Source organism: Schistocerca piceifrons, chromosome 1 (genome assembly GCF_021461385.2).
Source record: "Schistocerca piceifrons isolate TAMUIC-IGC-003096 chromosome 1, iqSchPice1.1, whole genome shotgun sequence".
NCBI lineage: Eukaryota > Metazoa > Arthropoda > Insecta > Orthoptera > Acrididae > Schistocerca > Schistocerca piceifrons.
Genome location: NC_060138.1, coordinates 153,419,393 through 153,438,909, shown reverse-complemented (window position 1 = coordinate 153,438,909; position 19,517 = coordinate 153,419,393). Strand labels below are relative to the sequence as shown.

Genomic DNA, 19,517 nt, shown 5'->3' with positions numbered 1-19,517 from the left:
ACTAAGGCATATAGTCAGAAGTACTTGGAATGTCATCAGCTTCTCAGTCCACCTTCCCGCCTTCTCATGTCAACCCCTATGGTAGGATGAGTGATGTTGGTGTGAGCTCCATGTCCACATCAGGTCCAGGGCGTGGTGGTGGTGCCTTCACAGTTGGCAGCTGAGGCAGAGGAGATGGTTCTGGTGTAGGTGGTGGCACATTATTACTGGTAGTGGTATTGAAGAAGCTGAGCCAGGTACATCCACCGATGACAGGGGACCCCTCATATAGCATGGCAGTGGCCCACCTGCATCAGGTGATCTGTCAAGCTACACAGACTTGTCATGATGACTTTGGTGCCCCAGCCGGGGTTCTCTGGTCATCCAAGCACAGGCACAACTGGTTGTAATGACGTGCACAGAGGCCCCCCTCTGTACAGACATTGCAGAGCCGGTGGCTGCGGCATCAGGAGATGATGGTGGAAATAAATTTTTGGCGATGACCAAACCCGCATGCCAATACAGCCACCTCAGGCCAGACACAGGATGATGGCTGCAGTGTTGATGTCCCGGCCGGGCTGCAGGAGATGCAGGAGCATCCAGGGTTGATGCCTGTGGAGCAGTTCAGCAGGGCTGTTGTTGCCAAATGATGTGAGCCGATAGGAAGACAGAAATTGATCCAAGGGAACATCGGACACGGACCTAGTCACTTACTTTTTCATTTGTGTTTTGAATGTTCTAATTAATCTTTTGGCCTCACCATTGGACTTAGGGTGGAAGGGTCAGGCAGAAAGGTGGCGAATTCCACAGGCAGAACGTGGCAAATTGCTGTGACACAAATTGAGGGCTGTTGTCAGAGACCAATGTTGCCAGAAGTCCTTTGATGGAAAAAATTTTCTACAGGGCTGCCACGGTGGCAGAGGTTGAAGTTGACAGGCAACAAACAACATATGGAAATCAAGAGAATGTATCAGTTACTATTAGCCAGTATGCGTTAAGGAAAGGGCTGGAGAAATCAATGTGGAGACAGTCACAGGCCTGACAAGGTTGTGGCCCTGGAGACAACATTGCCCGCGGGGCAGCTTGCTATGATGCACATTACAAACAAGCCGTAACCAAACAGTTGATGCCACCATCCAGACCAGGCCAAAAAACATTATGGCAGGCTAACACTTTGTATGTGATCACCCCTCTCCCCACCCTAGAGATTAGGGTGCAGCAGCTGCAGGATGTTCAAACGAACAGCCAAGGGAAACGCAGTGTGAGGAGCTGAATAGTCCTATCAAGTAGTAGAAGACCATTGACAGAGACTCAATGCCAAAATACGTAGTAATTAAGGAGAGCGGGTCAGATGCCTGTGATGGAGGCGCCTCAAGCCAGCCATGTTGTACGCAACATATCACTTTCTGTAAAATCAGATCAGCAGCACTAGCCTGCGCAATTTGAGTACTAGTGATTTGAAAACCATTGACAGTTTGTTGAACACATTCGTCAATGTGGAAACAGGGTAACTCCTCCTGATCAAAAACTGGGTCCACACCAACCAGAAGACAGGAGAGAGTGTCGGCATTTACATGTGTAGCCGTGGGGCGTAAGTGAATCTTGTAGTTGTACTGAGAGAGGAACAGCGCCAAATGTTGAAGGTGAAGTGCTGTTTCGTCTGGCAGTGACACTGAGGGGCTAAACAGCAAACTAACAGCTATTGATCCATGACAAGGTGGAATTTTGCACCATACGGGAAACCATGAAACTTCTGTAAGCTATAAACCATGGCAAGGACTTTTATCTCTACTTGTGAATATCTAGTTTGAGCTGAATTAAGCATCTTTGCCCTTTATCCAACAGGCTGCTCAGAGCCATCAGGATATTTATGAGCTTACCCCACCCCCTCAGCCCATTCTGCGATGCTAACACTAAATGTTGACCTGGTTGCTAGATTACAAGGCAAGGTGCAGATTGTAACATAGACTTCAGTTTGGAAAATGCTGTTTCACACAGCTGCAACCAGGGGAAAGACATCTCCTTATGCATAAAAGCATGTAATGGTTGTGCCATTTACATCACCTGTGGCAAAAACTGATAGTAATAAGCACTCTCACCAAAGATAAACAATAGAAGGCTGAAAGAAGCGGTACTTTTCCAACTTTCATTTTAACCTGGTGGCCTGTAACACCAAAAAGAGCGTATGTGAGTTGTTGAGATGTTTAGCACTGGGGGAGCCAGAGACCACAGTGTCATCGAGATAGTTGGCACAGACCTTGTGAGTTGTTGGAAAAATCGTTAAAAAATTGCCGGAGCACTGGCCACGCCAAATGGTAACTGCAGTATCAATACAAGCCAAAAGGTGTGGTAACTACAATGGGCTGTTGAGAATCAGCATCAATGGGAAGCTGCAAATGTGCTCAGAGAGGTCAATCTCGGAGAAATGCTGATCACCAGCAAGCTTTGTAAAAAGTTCGTCAGGGTGTGGCAAAAGATACATGTCAGTGATAGACTGAGCATTGACAGAAACTTTGAAATTGCCGCAAAGGTGCAACCATCCCTGTGGCTTCTTGACAGTGACAAAGGGGGTAGCCCTTTCGGTGGATGGGATCGATTGGATGACCCTGGATACGTGAGGTAGTTGAGCTCCACCTTGACTTGGTTATGGAGTGCCATTGACACCGGGCAAGCCCAAAAGAAAGCTGAAAGCAGAGCAGAAAATTCAGAGCACAAAGAGTCAAGACTAACTTCTTTGGAAATAGCAAATCATAAAGGTTAAAGGCATCCAAACCAAACAAATTTTCAGTGCATGCATTGTTCACCACCAGAAAAGTCAGTGGACAAACTTCAGATTTATATGTCACTGGGGCCCAGAAACCACCTAATATTGGAATGCTTTGTTTACTGTAGGTGACTAATGTATGTGACACTGTCACTAAAGGGGAATATCCCAAATCCATGTATATTTACAAGTTGAGTAATGATATGGCAGCACCAGTGTCAACTTGCATGAGAAAAGCCTTGTTATAAACCTTCACATCAATAAAAAGCTTATTGGACGCAACAGAGAGTGCCGATACACAATTGACAAACATATCAGTGTCTGCAATAGGCTGTTGGAATTCTGTGCTACAAACAGGAACAATGTGGCACATTTTGTTGCACTGGCGACAAATTGCCCACCTCTTAGGACAGTCTGGCCTATCATGAGTGATGAAACATGACGGACAAGAGGGAAGCATGAAGCATTTGCATTGTTGTTAATCACTGGGCTTGCTATGCTGCTGCAGTGGCCATGGCTGCCGCAGTGAGTTGAGCTCGCCGCCATGATGTTTTGCTCATGCACGAACTGCTGGAACCGTCTGATTACGATTGGGGGAAGCAAATTGAATTTCTGCTACCTCACACCATGATTCAGTTTGAGTGCAGACTATCATTCAATTTGAGTACCCACAGCCCTCGACACCTCAAACTAGTGTGCAATAGTCAGAACATCAGAGAGGGAGGGGTTTTCACATTGAAGGACCCACTCAGGAGGCTCATGACCAGGGGCCAACTGAATGATCGCATCACAAACCATTTGGTCGCCATTTGACTCCTTATTTACATCAGTGACAAACTTACGACGACAGCTCAAACTGTGAAGCTCAGCTGCCCAAGTCCTATAGGGATGTTCTGGTTTCTTGGGACACCGATAGAACTGAATTTGAACGGCAATCAATGTGCATCCTTTTACAGTAGTATTTCAAAATAAGGTTGCACATGTTATCAAAACAGAGTGAAGACAGATCCTGTAAGAGGGTCAGTTGTCAAAGAAGTTGATGCATATGAGGTGATAACCAAGACAAAAAGAAAGCACAGCATAAGGTAACATTAGTCAATCTGAATCCATGAAAATGCTGCCACAACCATTTTCGTTGGCTTTCCATTCTTCGACAGACTCATCGTAAGCCGGAAGCTGCAGGGGATGAACAACTGGGGTAATGGCAGGCAAAACAGGAAGTGCAAGTGGCAACACAGCAGGCAACGTAGGTTGAGACGGTCCCAAATTGGACAAAACAGAGGCAAGTATTTGCAATTCTTGGGCTGGATGTATTGCGCTGTGGTGAATGCCTCCTGCTGTTGATTGGGATGCTGCAATGTAGCTGTAAGAAACCCTTGCTAATCAACCAACCGGCATAAAAACCCATCAGTAGCACAGTCAGACATCGTAGACGCAATGGAGGACTAGCCAGAGACTGAAAACTGTGCGGAGAACAATCCCATCCTCGTCATCACTTATGTTGTGACTTGGACACACAACACAAACAAGAATGTTAGTACAACTTTATTAAACTGTGGCAAGTATGTCACTGACCGTAGTGTATAATGAATACAATAAGCTAAGGCAAATGTGTGCAAGCAGTAATAACATGATAACTGAGTGCGACCATAGTGCAGCAGGATTTAAATAGGCCCCGCCTGTGGCAGGCTCTGTCAGAAACTCACAGTATTACTCTTTCGCATCGCGCTCTCACGGATGACAACTCACTGCTAATGCGCGTGCAGCTTTCAAGTGTGTGTGTGTGTGTGTGTGTGTGTGTGTGCGTGTGTGTGTGTGTGTGTGTGTGTGTGTGTGTGCGCGTGCGCGCATGTGCATTACTACAGAGGTCAAGGAAACAGAGAGCAAACATTTTGAGTTTAGTGTGCTGGAGCCTTTTCTGTAGGATCCATGTGCTGGGATGCAAGTGGAAAGGAAACTGCTGCATCACTTCTTTGTCATTTGTCAGGGCATCTTCTAGTAAGGATAAGGCTACTGTGTGACTCAAAGTAGTGCCATATATTTCTCCTATTTATGGTGTGATCATCATGGGAAACAACATGGGCTGCTAAAGTTGCCCTTACTAGTAGTAGACTCCAGACAAAGCTGCTTTTCTGTCTTGTGATGAATTTAACTGATCTTCTGCAAGTGCCTGGTAAATCTAGAAGAGTAAGCTGAGTGTAGATTGCTGGCCGTTGTGGCCGTGTGGTTCTAGGCGCTTCAGTCGGGAACCGCATGACCGCTACGGTTACAGGTTCGAATCCTGCCTCGGATATGGATGTATGTGATGTCCTTAGGCTAGTTAGGTTTAAGTAGTTCTACGTTCTAGGGGACTGATGACCACAGATGTTAAGTCCCATAGTGCTCAGAGCCATTTGAACCATTTTTTTGTTAGTGTAGAGTTATAATTTTGCATTTTTCCAGCAGCTGACCCACACAGCATCAGTCGTACAGGTACACAAGACTTGTTGGAGTTAAATAATAAAGTGAATATGTCACACACTGATACTAATATTTATATCAATCATTTCTGTACCAGTGACAGAATTCAACTGAGGCATATCCCTGGATCTTCCTATGTAAAGGAACATTTGAACATGGAGTTCAGGATGTTTGCTTTTGCTTTGCTGTCTTCAGTTTTAGTTCCTTTATCATAATTTGTGTCTGGGCACTGATGTGAGCACTATTAACATGGTTAGATGTGGCCATAATTTCTTTGGGTTTTGTGAGAATTCTGTCAATAATATTCTGCTGTACTCATTACCCCTTTGACAGCCAAACATGTTTATTTTACCAATTCTGTATGTATAGTCCTGTGCTTTGTTTTATATCTATTGCGTAGCAGTCAAAGTTTCTTTTAAGAAATGGTATACCATGGAGGTTCTCACCCATCTGTTCTACTAAATATATATATTTTCCACTGCTTTTCAACTTTTCTTCTAACAATGGCTTAGTTGTATAATGGAATTCAGTCGGAATATACAGTGATCGGTGATGAGTGGACTAATGACTAGAACATTTAGCTACTGTATCAAATCTAGTGTTTCATAAGGAATACTGTCTGCTGCTGGATGTACCCCTGTAAATGAGACACATTGTACAAAATCTTATGTGATGGTTGTGATCTGTATATCAGTTCTCTGAAGTGCACTGAGATGTGTTTAACTGCAGCCTTCCATTGGAGATCTGTCTATTCAACTAGACAGTGCTCCAAATTATTACTGTAGAAATATACAAGAGGTTCCCTGATCTTAACCGTACTGACCACATACTTAATATTCCTTGAGTATGAGACAGAAATAATTATAAATTCGACATAGTCATTGAAAGTATATTGATCAGAACAACTTTGCAATACTACCTAGATTCTTTGGAGTCCATAGCATGTTAATTGTGACTGAAAGGGTTGATCATAAGTCTGTCTGTGTATTTTAATATTCTGTTGGCAGTAAGCTCATTGTGGCTAGTATTAAAGTTAACTTACTGATTTAGGGAAATGATATAGCTTGATGGTTGAATGAATAAATGTCACTCTGAAGCCCAAATGCTAATAATTGAGTCATTGGATAAGCATGTCAGTTTTCAAGTCATATTTTGTTTCTTTCATTTCTTCCAATGCTTTGTGTGTGTGAAAAATACTAAGCTGTGCCGTAGTTTGAATGCCTGTTAAACTGTAGGTCTCTGTTAAGCAGAGTGGGAAGTCTGTTCACAGGTTGTAGGAATGCGAGGACTGCATGCCTAATAAAGTACTGTGTTGTTCACAAATCTCCTGCTTGAGAACAACATTACTTACATTTTTAAGGGGAGAATTTTATGTCTGTAGGTTGGACATAAGTCCATACTACATGAAGATGATTGATGTTCCACAGTTAGGTTGACAATGTACATTTATTGCAGCTTCACAATAAAAACTAAAGTTCCATGAAAGATACTAGTAACAGAAATGATTGTCATTGATCTAGTATAAATGTGGTGAAATCAAGAGCCTCTCATGATGTGGGTCGAGACATGTGTTGTGACATAATCACTGTTGTACAACTACACTGATTGCACTGGGTCCCAGGGACAGTGCTGATGGCTTCTGAGCAGCGTAGTGGAACAACGCTGTATAGTATAGTCGGAGGAGGCTCCAACAGATGGGACGCCAAAGATGACCAGGGCAAACGGCCTGGAGGAGCGGAGCTACAACTGCAGATGGAGACTGGTGGTTGCACTGTGGCATAAGTATACCAAGTCAGGGGCTCTGATCACATTATCCACAGGTGCAAGATAGTCCTAAAAGCAGTGCTGCCATTGTTGCTGCTTGTGCTTTCTTTGGACGATGGTAGCTATGCATGGTGATGCCTGCTAGTGTTGAGCCTGTAAACAGGACGTTTACAATCAGCAGCAAATGGAAACATGCGCAGTGCTGGCGAGAAACATAATTGTATCCCAAGCAGGAATACCTGCGGTTTATGGAGCAGCAACGCACAGGGTGCAGACATTTGCCAGAAATGGGAATGAGCAAGGTTGCATGGGCCCAGCCCTGCAGATACTCCATTCGTCTTCTTCCCTCTCCCCCCCCCCCCCCCCGCCCCCCCCCTCCCACCCCTCTCTCTGCCTCTGAGATGGCACAGTCATCATAAGAGAGGGCTCCACCAGGAAGGAGGCAGGCAGCTCTAGGGTGACTGTGATAAAAGACAGATGCTGGGTCATCGTTGTGGAAGGGCAGCTGCGCCGCTGAAGGCGGCAGGAGACATGCAGGCAAGGCTTGCAATGGAACTTCCACAAGGGCAGTACTGGAGGCGGCAGAAGAAGCTACTTATGCTCAGTCAGATGTGGCTGTGGATAACGGCCGGGCGAGTGCAGTGCAGGACAAAGGCCTGTAGAAGGCATAGTGGGTGCCAGAGGGTCACCTGTTGGAAAGAGAAAAGCAAAATGAGATGTGATCCAAAGGCAGTTGGAGGAGATGGGAATGCATGGAAAGCAGGAGCCAGGGAACGCAAGGATACAAGCGACAGCACTGGTGGTGCATGTGTGTGAAAAGGAACAACTGTGCACTAGTGTGGAGGAGCACATGGCTGTGTCCAAAGGGACATGAAGACCGGCATTACGGCTAGATGCAGTGGGTCGAAGACAGCGGTGATGGGAATGGTGCTGGCACTGACAGTGCCAACTGCATCTGAGCCGGCAATAAGAGAAGGAACACCAGTGGTGACAAGGCTGGTGTCAGTAGCTATGGTGCTAGCAATAGCGAGGCTGATGAGGACAAGAGAGCCAGCAACAACAGAGACCGTACTGGTAGAGCAGCAGTGGCTGCTACAGCAAATATGGTAGAAGATGCAGATCGTCAAACATGTGAAGGAGCACAGATCAGTGAAGAGGAGCTGGCTGAAGGGAGGCCAGGGGTGGCCAAGCCTGTTTGGCCATGAGGGGCCATGACAGTGTGTTAATGCGCACAGAAGAGTGCTTGGAGGTGCACAGGAGGTGCAGGGGTCAGCAAAGGAAGAGAGAAGCAAGAAGTGGAAAATAAAGGCAGAACAGAAGGAGAATTGAATGCCAAAAGACACAGGGCTGCACCTCCACAAGGCAAAGGTGCAAGAGGAGAGGAGCAGCATCAAACTTGCAGCCAGAGAGGGTGGCAACTAGCAGGTCAATGCTGGGTGGGCTGATGCCAGGCAGGCTGGCAGTGCCACAGCCAGTGGCAGGCATGTCAGCAGCAAGGGGCCAGAAGGTTTTCAGGTGGATCCGTCAGTGACTGGAGAGAATGATACATTAGCATCATGAGGGCCGACACTGGGCAGGCTGGTGGTATCCAGGCTGTGGACACTGAAGCTGGTGGCACGGGAGCTAGTGGCAGCATCAGAACCTGGGACGGCTGCATTCGTGGTGCAGGAACAGGCAGAAACCAGGGCCACTGGAGCCAGTGGTGCTGGGGCAGGTGCCAAAACCTGCAACAAAGGCAATTGAGGATGTGGTGGGTCCAGAGGGGAAGGACAAGTGGGAGGATCCAGCTGGGGGGCCAGAAGGGGTGGAGAAGAAGCCCGGAAGAGAAAGGGTGCACAGGAACACCAGATCTGTTGTGGCCAGCATAATGAAGAGTGAACTGATCATGTAAGTAAGCGTAGGAGAGGGAAGAGAGGTTGACTCCGGGATTAAGGGGCAGAAGATGACAGTAGGCTGAAAACCCAGATCAGACGAGGAGAAGAGATCATTGGCGAGAGTCCTCAGTGATGGCAAATGCCACAAAGGAATGCTCCAGATAGTTGAGGAAACCAGACCATGGCTCCAGGGTGTTGTCACAAACTCAGAATATTGGGTGCTTTTGCATCACTATTGGACAAGGGGACACTGTGAAGCAGACGGGCCTTTGCGGGGGAATGATGGTGGTGGCCCAAAGTGTCGCCTTCTGTCATGGGGCTATGGCTGGGCAGACAGTCCATTCCAGGAAGAGAAAGGCGTTTTGTTTTATGGCCTTGATGTTACACTGTATCATCTGCAATAGGAATGATGGTGCTGAGACAGCCGTGGCATGATAGCAATGGTTTAAAATGCTCGTAAGAAGCACTGTGGAACAGAACCAACAGTGCTTGCCGTCCGTCATCCATTGGTGATGATAGTATGTATTACAAGCAGCTGATCAACATTCCATAGTCAGTTTGACATTGTACATTAATTGCAACTTCACAACAGAAAACTGAAGTTCCACAAAGGATAATAGTAACAGAAATGATCATCATAACCTAGTATGAATGTGGCAAAGCCAAGACTGTATTGTGACCTGGGTCATGATGATGATGATGATGATGATGTGACATAGGTTGTGATGTAATCACTGTTATACAACTGGAACAATGTGGTGTGGTGTGTAGAGTCAACGGAGGCTCCAATAGATGGGACGACGTATTAGATGGTCAGTGTGCGTGGCCTGGAGTGGAGCTGCAATTGCAACTGTGTGCTGGTGGTTGCGCCACAGCGGAGGGATATCCATGGGCTGTTGATGAACAGATGACCCATAGGCACAGGATAGTTCCTAATAGCAGTGCCAACGCTGTTGCACCATGTGCTGCCTATGGATGAGGGCAACAGTCCCTGTTGATGCTTGCTAGCATTGAGCCTGTAAACAGAATGTTTGCAATCAGCACCAAATGGAAACACGTGGAGTACTGGTGAGACACTTTACTGATTCCAGAAGAGGAGCACCTGTGTCGTACAAAGTGGTAACTTGCAGGACACATACGTTATCCCAGAAATGGGAGTGACTGAGGATCCAGAGGCTCAGCCCTGCTTATAATTCAGAAAGAGTTAAAAATAAAAAATAAAAATAAGCGTCCAATAATTGTTTGCAGTGATGCAGGAAACATTCATAAAAATGACTTTGATTAGTAAGAGATCGGACTGTGTGAAATTTAATCCAATAACTTGGAGGAATCAAAGTGGGGCAATATAGATCGAAACATGATGTTGAAGAGTCCTGCATGAAATACGAATGAAGAACTGAATAGATTCATGCAGTGGATGTCTTGAGTAGTATGTAGACATATAAACAAGAACTGCAGGTGGAAGCTCAACTTACAAACTTGAAAGTACCTCAGAGTACTTGTTCAAGCTCAGTAATGTCGTTGTGCTTTTGTTGAAATGAATGGGATAAACAAGGAAGAGGCAGTAGGAAAGGTGGGCTAGTGGTGGATGAGGGTAGCACAACAAGGTAATGGAACTGGTATGCGGCACCAGAGACAGCTTCATCTTATGCAGGATGGGGTAAAAACTTGTTGCTCATTGTAACTTAGTGAAGGTGAAGCACAATCAAAGGTGGTTGAAGCCCTAGCTTATCGCTGTACCGAAATACCCTCCTCCAAATTTCTTCAAATTCCATTTGACTTTGAATTGACTGAAGTACCGTCAGATTCCGCAATTTTGGTAGGTTAATCAATCGCCACTGCATAGTGCATCATAGGCTTGATGTTGTCCTTCAAAAGTAGGCGGCCCAAATATTTGATCTCAGTTTGAGAAAACTTCCGTTTCTGCAGAATGCATGGAAAGCATGCATCTTGCAATTTGGTGAACAGAATCTGAAGGTTAGTGCGATTACCCTGCCTTGTGTAACCCATGACAATAATGTCGAGGTAGTTTGCACATTATGGAACACTTTGCTTTAACTGGGAAATGGTAGGATCATTCACAATGCTGTACAGCATGTGCGTACAATGGTATACAGGAATTGGCTTATTGATGTAACCAAGCAAACAACAATTGATACACAAAAGACAAGGGTGGTCCAAGCAATATGTTTCAAGGTTCATAAGAGACACAGAAGTTCTGGTATTGACCAGGAAAAGAAATGGCTGTAGCTGAATTTTCAGGGTAATATAAATCTTATTGGGATTAAACAGCTCATGGTTGTGCACTAGCATGACACTAGGAAACCCAGAAATTCTACAATCCGCATCTGAGGTCTTGCCACACGGACAGCCATGACAGACAGCCGCCACAAGGTCATGTTTGTGGCAAGCCATACACTGTGCCTGGAAACAATCAGGACATGAGGAAAACCTATGTCAGGTAGAGTCATAGTCAGATTGCAAATGGTGCAAACAAGATGAAAATGACGAGTCTGTCAGTGAATGACACATATGCTGTAGAACTAAACTCATCACCGCTATGTCCATTATGACCTTAAACTATTCACTCACAGACTGTAACACTTTGAATGCCTGAGCAATAACCAGGACATTGCCGGCTCTAGTACCTTTTAAATGCAATGCCTCCCATCGCACTCCCTGTCCAGAGCAGAACAGACAAGGATTTCATGTATCAGGCAGTCAGCATAGGACTAATAACAACAAGCACAAATAAACCTCAGTTCCACTTTGAACATTGGAGGTGAGGAGATTGATTGTCCATTCTTTCTGGTGAAGTCCATATGGAAGCGACAACAAGGGTTTGCTTAAGATTAAAAGTACTGAGCAACTCACACATTTGAGAAAACTACAACACTGCAGGATCAGTAAACACAGCAAGTTTCTGAAGCAAAATGAAACATTTCACCATAACTGCAAACACTGCTCGTATGAGTCCCAAACTTCCTTGCTTGCTGAAATGTGGAAATGCTGGTGGCACAGGAGGATGTGCAGAGAGCAGTTGTGAAAGGGTCCTAATACCCTGTAAAGTCATAACCAACTGAAAGAGCAAGCTTAACTACTGTTGTAACAACTGAACCCACATTGAATCCATTGTGATTGCAGAGCACATGCTGATATAAAAACGACCTTGTCGCCGAAACCTGTAGTAACAGTAGTTTCATTATAACACCCGGGTACACAGACCATACAACAGCAGTGACTTAGCACCAGAATTACACTTGTATGTAAGCATTGAAACAGAGGAAAAGACAGCCCAGATGAAATCCATTAACAGGCAAAGTACGTTATAGCAGAATCATGGAACTGTCCTAGTTGGCAAGGAGAACATTCACTGAGTATGACCAATGCAAGAGAGAGCAGGCTGCACTGTTGACATGTGGCTGTTTCCACACAGCCGGTGGTGGTGCTGGCATCAAGTGAAGATGCACTCTCATTTTGATCTCTGACCAGCAGTGCCAAGTAAGAGCTCTGCAATTCTGATGGTGGCATACATAGGCACACTACCACAGTTCATATACATTTCATTGGCCTAAATATGTATAAATGTATTATGTCTGTCAACTAATTTTATCAGTTAGTGTGTGAAGTTTCTACTCATCCAGATAGCCGTGCATATTAAAGCACCGCATCTGGGTCGGGGAGGTACTGCAACCCCATATTATATCTGCCTGGCGGATTAACAGCAAGAGCAACTCTGCTGGCTAGGATGAATGTGGTACAGGTGGTTTCCCACATTTCACTAGGTGAATACTGGGCTTTAACATGCCAGTCATATTCTTTTGAGTGTTCTCCAGAAACCCTAAATGATGTCCTTTTAAGACATTTTTCAATTTTGGAAAAGAAAAAAATCACAAGGACTCAGATAGGTTGAATATGGGGGCTGTGGAACAACAGGAATGCCTTTTGAGGTCAAAAATTCCGTAATGGAAGTGGCCTTGTGACTTGGGGCATATTGATGATGCAGTGTTCACTTGCATGTGATGTGCATCTCTTTTGTCAAAATTTGATGTGTAGTGAAAGTGTTTAACAGGTCTTGGTAGCAGCACTGAAAGGCTTCTACTGGTAGGACCTTTAACATGCCAGTCACATTCTTTTGAGTGTTCTCCAGAAACCCTAAATGATGTCCTTTTAAGACATTTTTCAATTTTGGAAAAGAAAAAAATCACAAGGACTCAGATAGGTTGAATATGGGGGCTGTGGAACAACAGGAATGCCTTTTGAGGTCAAAAATCCCTTAATGGAATGTCAGTCTGATCTCACAAGAGCACACACACATTTGACATTTTCATCAGCTTCTTAAGTTAAAGATCTTCCTGAGCAAGGTTCATATTCAACATGTCTTCGGCCTTCCAAAAATGATTTATATCATAAAAAACTTGTACACTTGATAAGGAATGTGCTCCATAGGTCTGTTGCAATGTTTTGAAGGTCACATTTGTGGATTCCCCAAGATTTGTATTAAACTTGATTGCATAACATTGCTCTAAATTCTTGTGTACCATTATTGTAACACACAACAAAAACACAACTTCCCTGATGGTGCTCTCAAAAAGCTTGTGATGGCTTTACAGAGCTGAAACTTGGACTGACCATTTGGAAGGGATGAACACACCTGTTCTGTACAAGTAAATAAAACACAGCTTTGCCAGATCACTCCCAGTGTTGTTTGTCTTATTACTTTTCTCACACACTTCATAGTAATAAAACTTGTTTAGAAAGCATGATAAAAAGTATTTATTATGAACATTTACAAACAAGAGGGAAACAGTAATTCAGCAGAGATAGCTGCTATTGTGATAATGTTGTTTATGTAACATTTTGTCAGTTTTAGTTAAACCATGTTACATTTAGTAATAAAGAAAATAAGTAGTGTGGAATGTTACTTAAATACAAAATAATGTCTAAAGTCCACTTGTTCTGATGTTGGATGTTATCAAAACATTCAGTTTTGCGGCTAAAATACAGAAAGAATCTTTAGTTTAGAATTGTTATCTTAAAGCAGTGAAAAGAAAGAGAGGAAGAATCTGTTAAAATTTCGGAGAAGCTTTGTTACATTGTGTTATGTCCATTATCCATCACTGTTTATGCTAATACTAAAATTTAGAATGTCATGCAGTGCTGTTTCTATTCTTGAAGCCATGTTTTGATGCTGTTTTTGTCTTAATCTATCTTTTTTTCTAATTTCAGAGATGCCATTCAAAAAGTACAAATATATTGTGCAAGTGGTTATTTGTGAGCAGCATGGAGCTGGTGTGAAAATTGGTGCAAGATGTTTATGGGATGCAGATGCAGACAACTATGCTTGTGATACATTTATTAATGTAAGTTTTGAGCTGTTGAATACATTGTTTGTCTTTCTCTCAGTATGCCAGTTTGAACTCTGATAACTAAATATCATGCAAGATCCACACTTGATGAGCTTTCCTCATGGTGGGTTTGGCACTTGTTTCTGTGACTGGATGGTCTTTTGATGCACAATGCACTTTAAACTAATGGAAGAATTTTAGTTTAGTTATTTGCATGTTCTGTTGATCACATTTGTGATATTTCATTATGACATGGAACAAGCCAGTTGGTTATAAAGTTAATATATTTGTATCAGTAAAAATGTGTTACATACTGACCATATACACAATTTGATTTTACGTTAATATTACCTACATTTGGATTTAGGAACTGGGTTCAGTTATAAATTCACCAAAAAAGAAGAAAGAATTATAATTTCAATTTATTTTGAAAACTACTTTCATTGTCTAACACTACCATTTCGATTTATTAATTGGATCTACTTGTAAATTTGCCTAGAGAGTAGAAGTAAAAATGATTTCAACTTTATTTCATAGTCTAGCACTACCTCTCATTCACTAGAGTGGTAATCATATACTTTCGCAGCTGCATACTCTGCTTCATTCAGTACAAAATAAAAGTTTGTGAATACTGGAGACAGTTTTCCCGTGTTATATCTGTGAATACTATTATTATTTCTGTTACTTTCAAATTGTGAACAGTTCTTAAGAACAAATTGTACACGAGTGTGGTCGAAAAGTAACGGAAATTTTTTAATTTTGTTGGCTTTCCACATAAGATCTACAAAAAAATTTGTTTAATCTTGTTGGTATACATGTTCCTTCCCGATGTATGTCTGCATTTTCAGCTGTTTTGAATGTTTCGTATTTTGTTGACAGTTGATAAGGTTATATATGTCTTCGAGTGCTCAACAAATTTTTGCTTACAAAAAAGATGGATCAAAGAATTTGCATTAAATTTTGGTTGAAAAATGGAATAAAGTGTAGCGCTACATCAAAATATTGACTGTGGCTTTTGGTGAACCTACTGTGAGTAAGACAGGAGTTTGTGGGTTGTATAAACCTGTATGCCCTACCACATCAATTACTGATGACAATGTGGAAGAATTAAAGAAAATGGTTCTGGAAAATCACGATCAGATAGGTTGCTGATGATGTCAGCATATCCCTTGGCTCGTGCCAAGCAATTTTTTTTTTTGCAAATTTTGGGCTTGGAACATGTAGAAACAAAGTTTGTTCTGAAATTGTTGAATTTTGACCAAAAATGGCATTGCAAACTTCTGAAGAAGATTATAACAAGCTAAAAAACTTGAATATATGGGTATGACATTGAAACCAAGGCCCAGTCGTCCCAATGGAACTTGTTTGAAGAGCCAAGACTGATAAAAGTCTTGAGTTTGATCACATCGGAAGTTTCTCCTCATTGTTTTCTTTGATTACAAAATATTTTTGCATTTGGAGGAGAAACTTGGTGATTGAAATTGTGTAAGAAGATCCCTCCACAATGAAAAATGCCTTTGTTTTAATGGTTTCCATCCCAAATCCTGTATCATGTCTATGATACTCTCTCCCTTATTTCTCGATAATACAAAATGTGCTGCCCTTCTCTGAACTTTCTCGATGTCTTCTGTTAATCCTATGTTGTAAGTATCCCAAACTGTGCAGCAGTACTTCAAAAGATGACTGACAAGTGTAGTGTAGGCAATCTCTTTAGTAGAGCTGTTGCATCTTCTAAGTGTTCTGCCTATAAAATGCAGTCTTTTGTTTGCCTTCCCAACAACATTTTCGGTGAGTTCTTTCTGATTTCAGTTGTTCGTAATTGCAATTCCTAGGTATTTTGTTGAATTTGCGGCCTTTAGATTTGATTGAACTTAAACAGATTCTTTTTAGCACTCATGTGGCTGACCGCACACTTTTTTTTATTTATGGTAAATTTCCAACCTTCAAGCCGTACAGGTACCTCATCCAAATCATTTTGCAATTGGTCTTGATCTTCTGATGACTTTACTAGACAGTAAATGACAGCGTTATCTTCAAAAAACCTAAGACAGTTGCTGAGATTGTCTCCTACATCATTTATATAGATAAGGAGCAGAGAGGGCCTATAACACTACCATGGGGAATGCCAGAAATCAGTAATGTCTTACTTGATGACTTTCCATCAGTTACTGTGAACTGCAGCCTCTCTGACAACAAATCACAAATCTAGTCGCAGAAATGAGACGATATTCCATAACCACACAATTAGATTACTAGCTGCTTGTAATGTACAGTGTCAAAAGCCTTCTGGAAATCTAGAAATACGGGATCCTTTTTAAATTCCTAGTTGATGACACTCATCACTTTGTGTGAGTAGTTAGATGCGTCTCACAAGAACAATGTTTTCTGAATCCATGTCAACTATGTGTCAATATAGCACTAGTGGTATGGGCAACAGCTGGAGGCATAGTGCGTCCCGCGTTGATGGCTGACAGGATTGGCCTGTGATGACAGTGTGCAAGTTGTGACTGCCAGTGCAGTCTTATGACAGCTGTTCCAATCAGCCAAGCTTCCTAGGTTGCTATGTTGTGGAAGCATGCAGGTGGGTTGACCAATATCTAAATTTTCTCAAAACCTCAGTAATACTGGAACAAAAATAGCGATATCGATAGTATCAAAAGGTATTGATTCCTTATGTGTTTTTAAGCTTTCATCGAATGCATAATAACTTACGTAGAGTGCAAGGCAACATATGGGAAGTATGCTATATTACATGAAGCAGCTGGGGTTTACAATCAACTTGAGGCGCTTTTTCAAGGTAGACATTGGTATATGTTGCTGAAATGTGATATGTTTATTAGAGATTACAAATAGTATTTAATTTTTACTACTCCACTTGTTTCTCTTACGCTGGGTAGAGATTCCATATGTTTTAGTTCTAATTAAACCAATAGTGAAAGGTTATTATTTTCCTCAACACCATTCAATATTTCCAGTACTGGTTCTTTGGACATAGTCCATATCAATTCAGGCAGGCTAGGAAAAAATCTTACCTTCAAAGTCTTGGATGTTATTGAATTTAGCATATGTTAAAATGAAGGACTAAGTAAGAAATCCCCCCCCCCCCCCCCCCCCCCATGAACCATGGACCTTGCTGTTGGTGAGGAGGCTTGCGTGCCTCAGCGATACAGGTAGCCGTACCATAGGTGCAACCACAACGGAGGGGTATCTGTTGAGAGGCCAGACAAACGTGTGGTTCCTGAAAAGGGGCAGCAGCCTTTTCAGTAGTTTCAAGGGCAACAGTCTGGATGACTGACTGATCTGGCCTTGTAACACTAACCAAAACGGCCTTGCTGTGGTGGTACTGCGAACGGCTGAAAGCAAGGGGAAACTATGGCCATAATTTTTCACGAGGGCATGCAGCTTTACTGTACGGTTAAATGATGATGGCGTCCTCTTGGGTAAAATATTCCGGAGGTAAAATAGTCCCCCATTTGGATCTCCGGGCGGGGACTACTCAAGAGGATGTCGTTATCAGGAGAAAGAAAACTGGCGTTCTACGGATCGGAGCGTGGAATGTCAGATCCCTTAATTGGGCAGGTAGGTTAGAAAATTTAAAAAGGGAAATGGATAGCTTAAAGTTAGATATAGTGGGAATTAGTGAAGTTCGGTGGCAGGAGTAACAAGACTTCTGGTCAGGTGACCACAGGGTTATAAACACAAAATCAAATAGGGGTAATGCAGGAGTAGGTTTAATAATGAATAGAAAAATAGGAATGCGGGTAAGCTACTACAAACAGCATAGTGAACTCATTATTGTGGCCAAGATAGATACGAAGCCCACGCCTACTACAGTAGTACAAGTTTATATGCCAACTAGCTCTGCAGATGACGAAGAAATTGAAGAAATGTATGATGAAATAAAAGAAATTATTTAGATAGTGAAGGGTGACGAAAATTTAATAGTCATGGGTGACTGGAATTCGGTAGTAGGAAAAGGGAGAGACAGAAACGTAGTAGGTGAATATGGATTGGGGCTAAGAAATGAAAGAGGAAGCCGCCTGGTAGAATTTTGCACAGAGCACAACTTAATCATAGCTAACACTTGGCTTAAGAATCATAAAAGAAGGCTGTATACATGGAAGAAGCCTAGAGATACTGACAGGTTTCAGATAGATTATCTAATGGTAAGACAGAGATTTAGGAACCAGGTTTTAAATTGTAAGACATTTCCAGGGGCAGATGTGGACTCTGACCACAATCTATTGGTTATGACCTGTAGATTAAAACTGAATAAACTGCAAAAAGGTGGGAATTTAAGGAGATGGGACCTGGATAAACTGAAAGAACCAGAGGTTGCACAGAGTTTCAGGAAGAGCATAAAGGAACAATTGACAGGAATAGGGGAAAGAAATACAGTAGAAGAAGAATGGGTAGCTTTGAGGGATGAAGTAGTGAAGGCAGCAGAGGATCAAGTAGGTAAAAAGACGAGGGCTAGTAGAAATCCTTGGGTAACAGAAGAAATATTGAATTTAACTGATGAAAGGAGAAAATATAAAAATGCAGTAAATGAAGCAGGCAAAAAGGAATACAAATGTCTCAAAAATGAGATCGACAGGAAGTGCAAAATGGCTAAGCAGGGATGGCTAGAGTACAAATGTAAGGATGTAGAGGCTTATCTCACTAGGGGTAAGATAGATACTGCCTACAGGGAGATTAAAGAGACCTTTGGAGAAAAGAGAACCACTTGTATGAATATCAAGAGCTCAGATGGAAACCCAGTTCGAGGCAAAGAAGGGAAAGCAGAAAGGTGGAAGGAGTATATAGACGGTCTATACAAGGGCGATGTACTTGAGGACAATATTATGGAAATGGAAGAGGATGTAGATGAAGATGAAATGAGAGATATGATACTGCGTGAAGAGTTTGACAGAGCACTGAAAGACCTGAGTCTAAACAAGGCCCCGGGAGTAGACAACATTCCATTGGAACTACTGACGGCCTTGGGAGAGCCAGTCCTGACAAAACTCTACCATCTGGTGAGGAAGATGTATGAGACAGGCGAAATACCCTCAGACTTCAAGAAGAATATAATAATTCCAATCCCAAAGAAAGCAGGTGTTGACAGATGTGAAAATTACCGAACTGTCAGTTTAATAAGTCACAGCTGCAAAATACTAACGCGAATTCTTTACAGACGAGTGGAAAAATGGTAGAAGCAGACGTCGGCGAAGATCAGTTTGGATTCCGCAGAAATGTTGGTACACGTGAGGCAATGCTGACCCTAAGACTTATCTTAGAAAATAGATTAAGGAAAGGCAAACCTACATTTCTAGCATTTGTAGACTT

At 42.7% G+C, this 19,517-nt stretch overlaps 1 protein-coding gene across 2 annotated transcripts in view; it reads left to right on the top strand.

Annotated features, from left to right (window-relative positions):
• Positions 1 to 19,517, top strand: part of LOC124803722 (dynein light chain Tctex-type protein 2B-like) — a 103,227-nt gene that overhangs the window by 38,644 nt on the left and 45,066 nt on the right. For both annotated transcript variants that reach the window (XM_047264695.1, XM_047264694.1), the window contains exon 3: positions 14,071 to 14,204. In XM_047264695.1, coding sequence (XP_047120651.1) covers positions 14,071 to 14,204 — 134 coding nt within the window. The remainder of the gene's footprint in view (positions 1 to 14,070; positions 14,205 to 19,517) is intronic.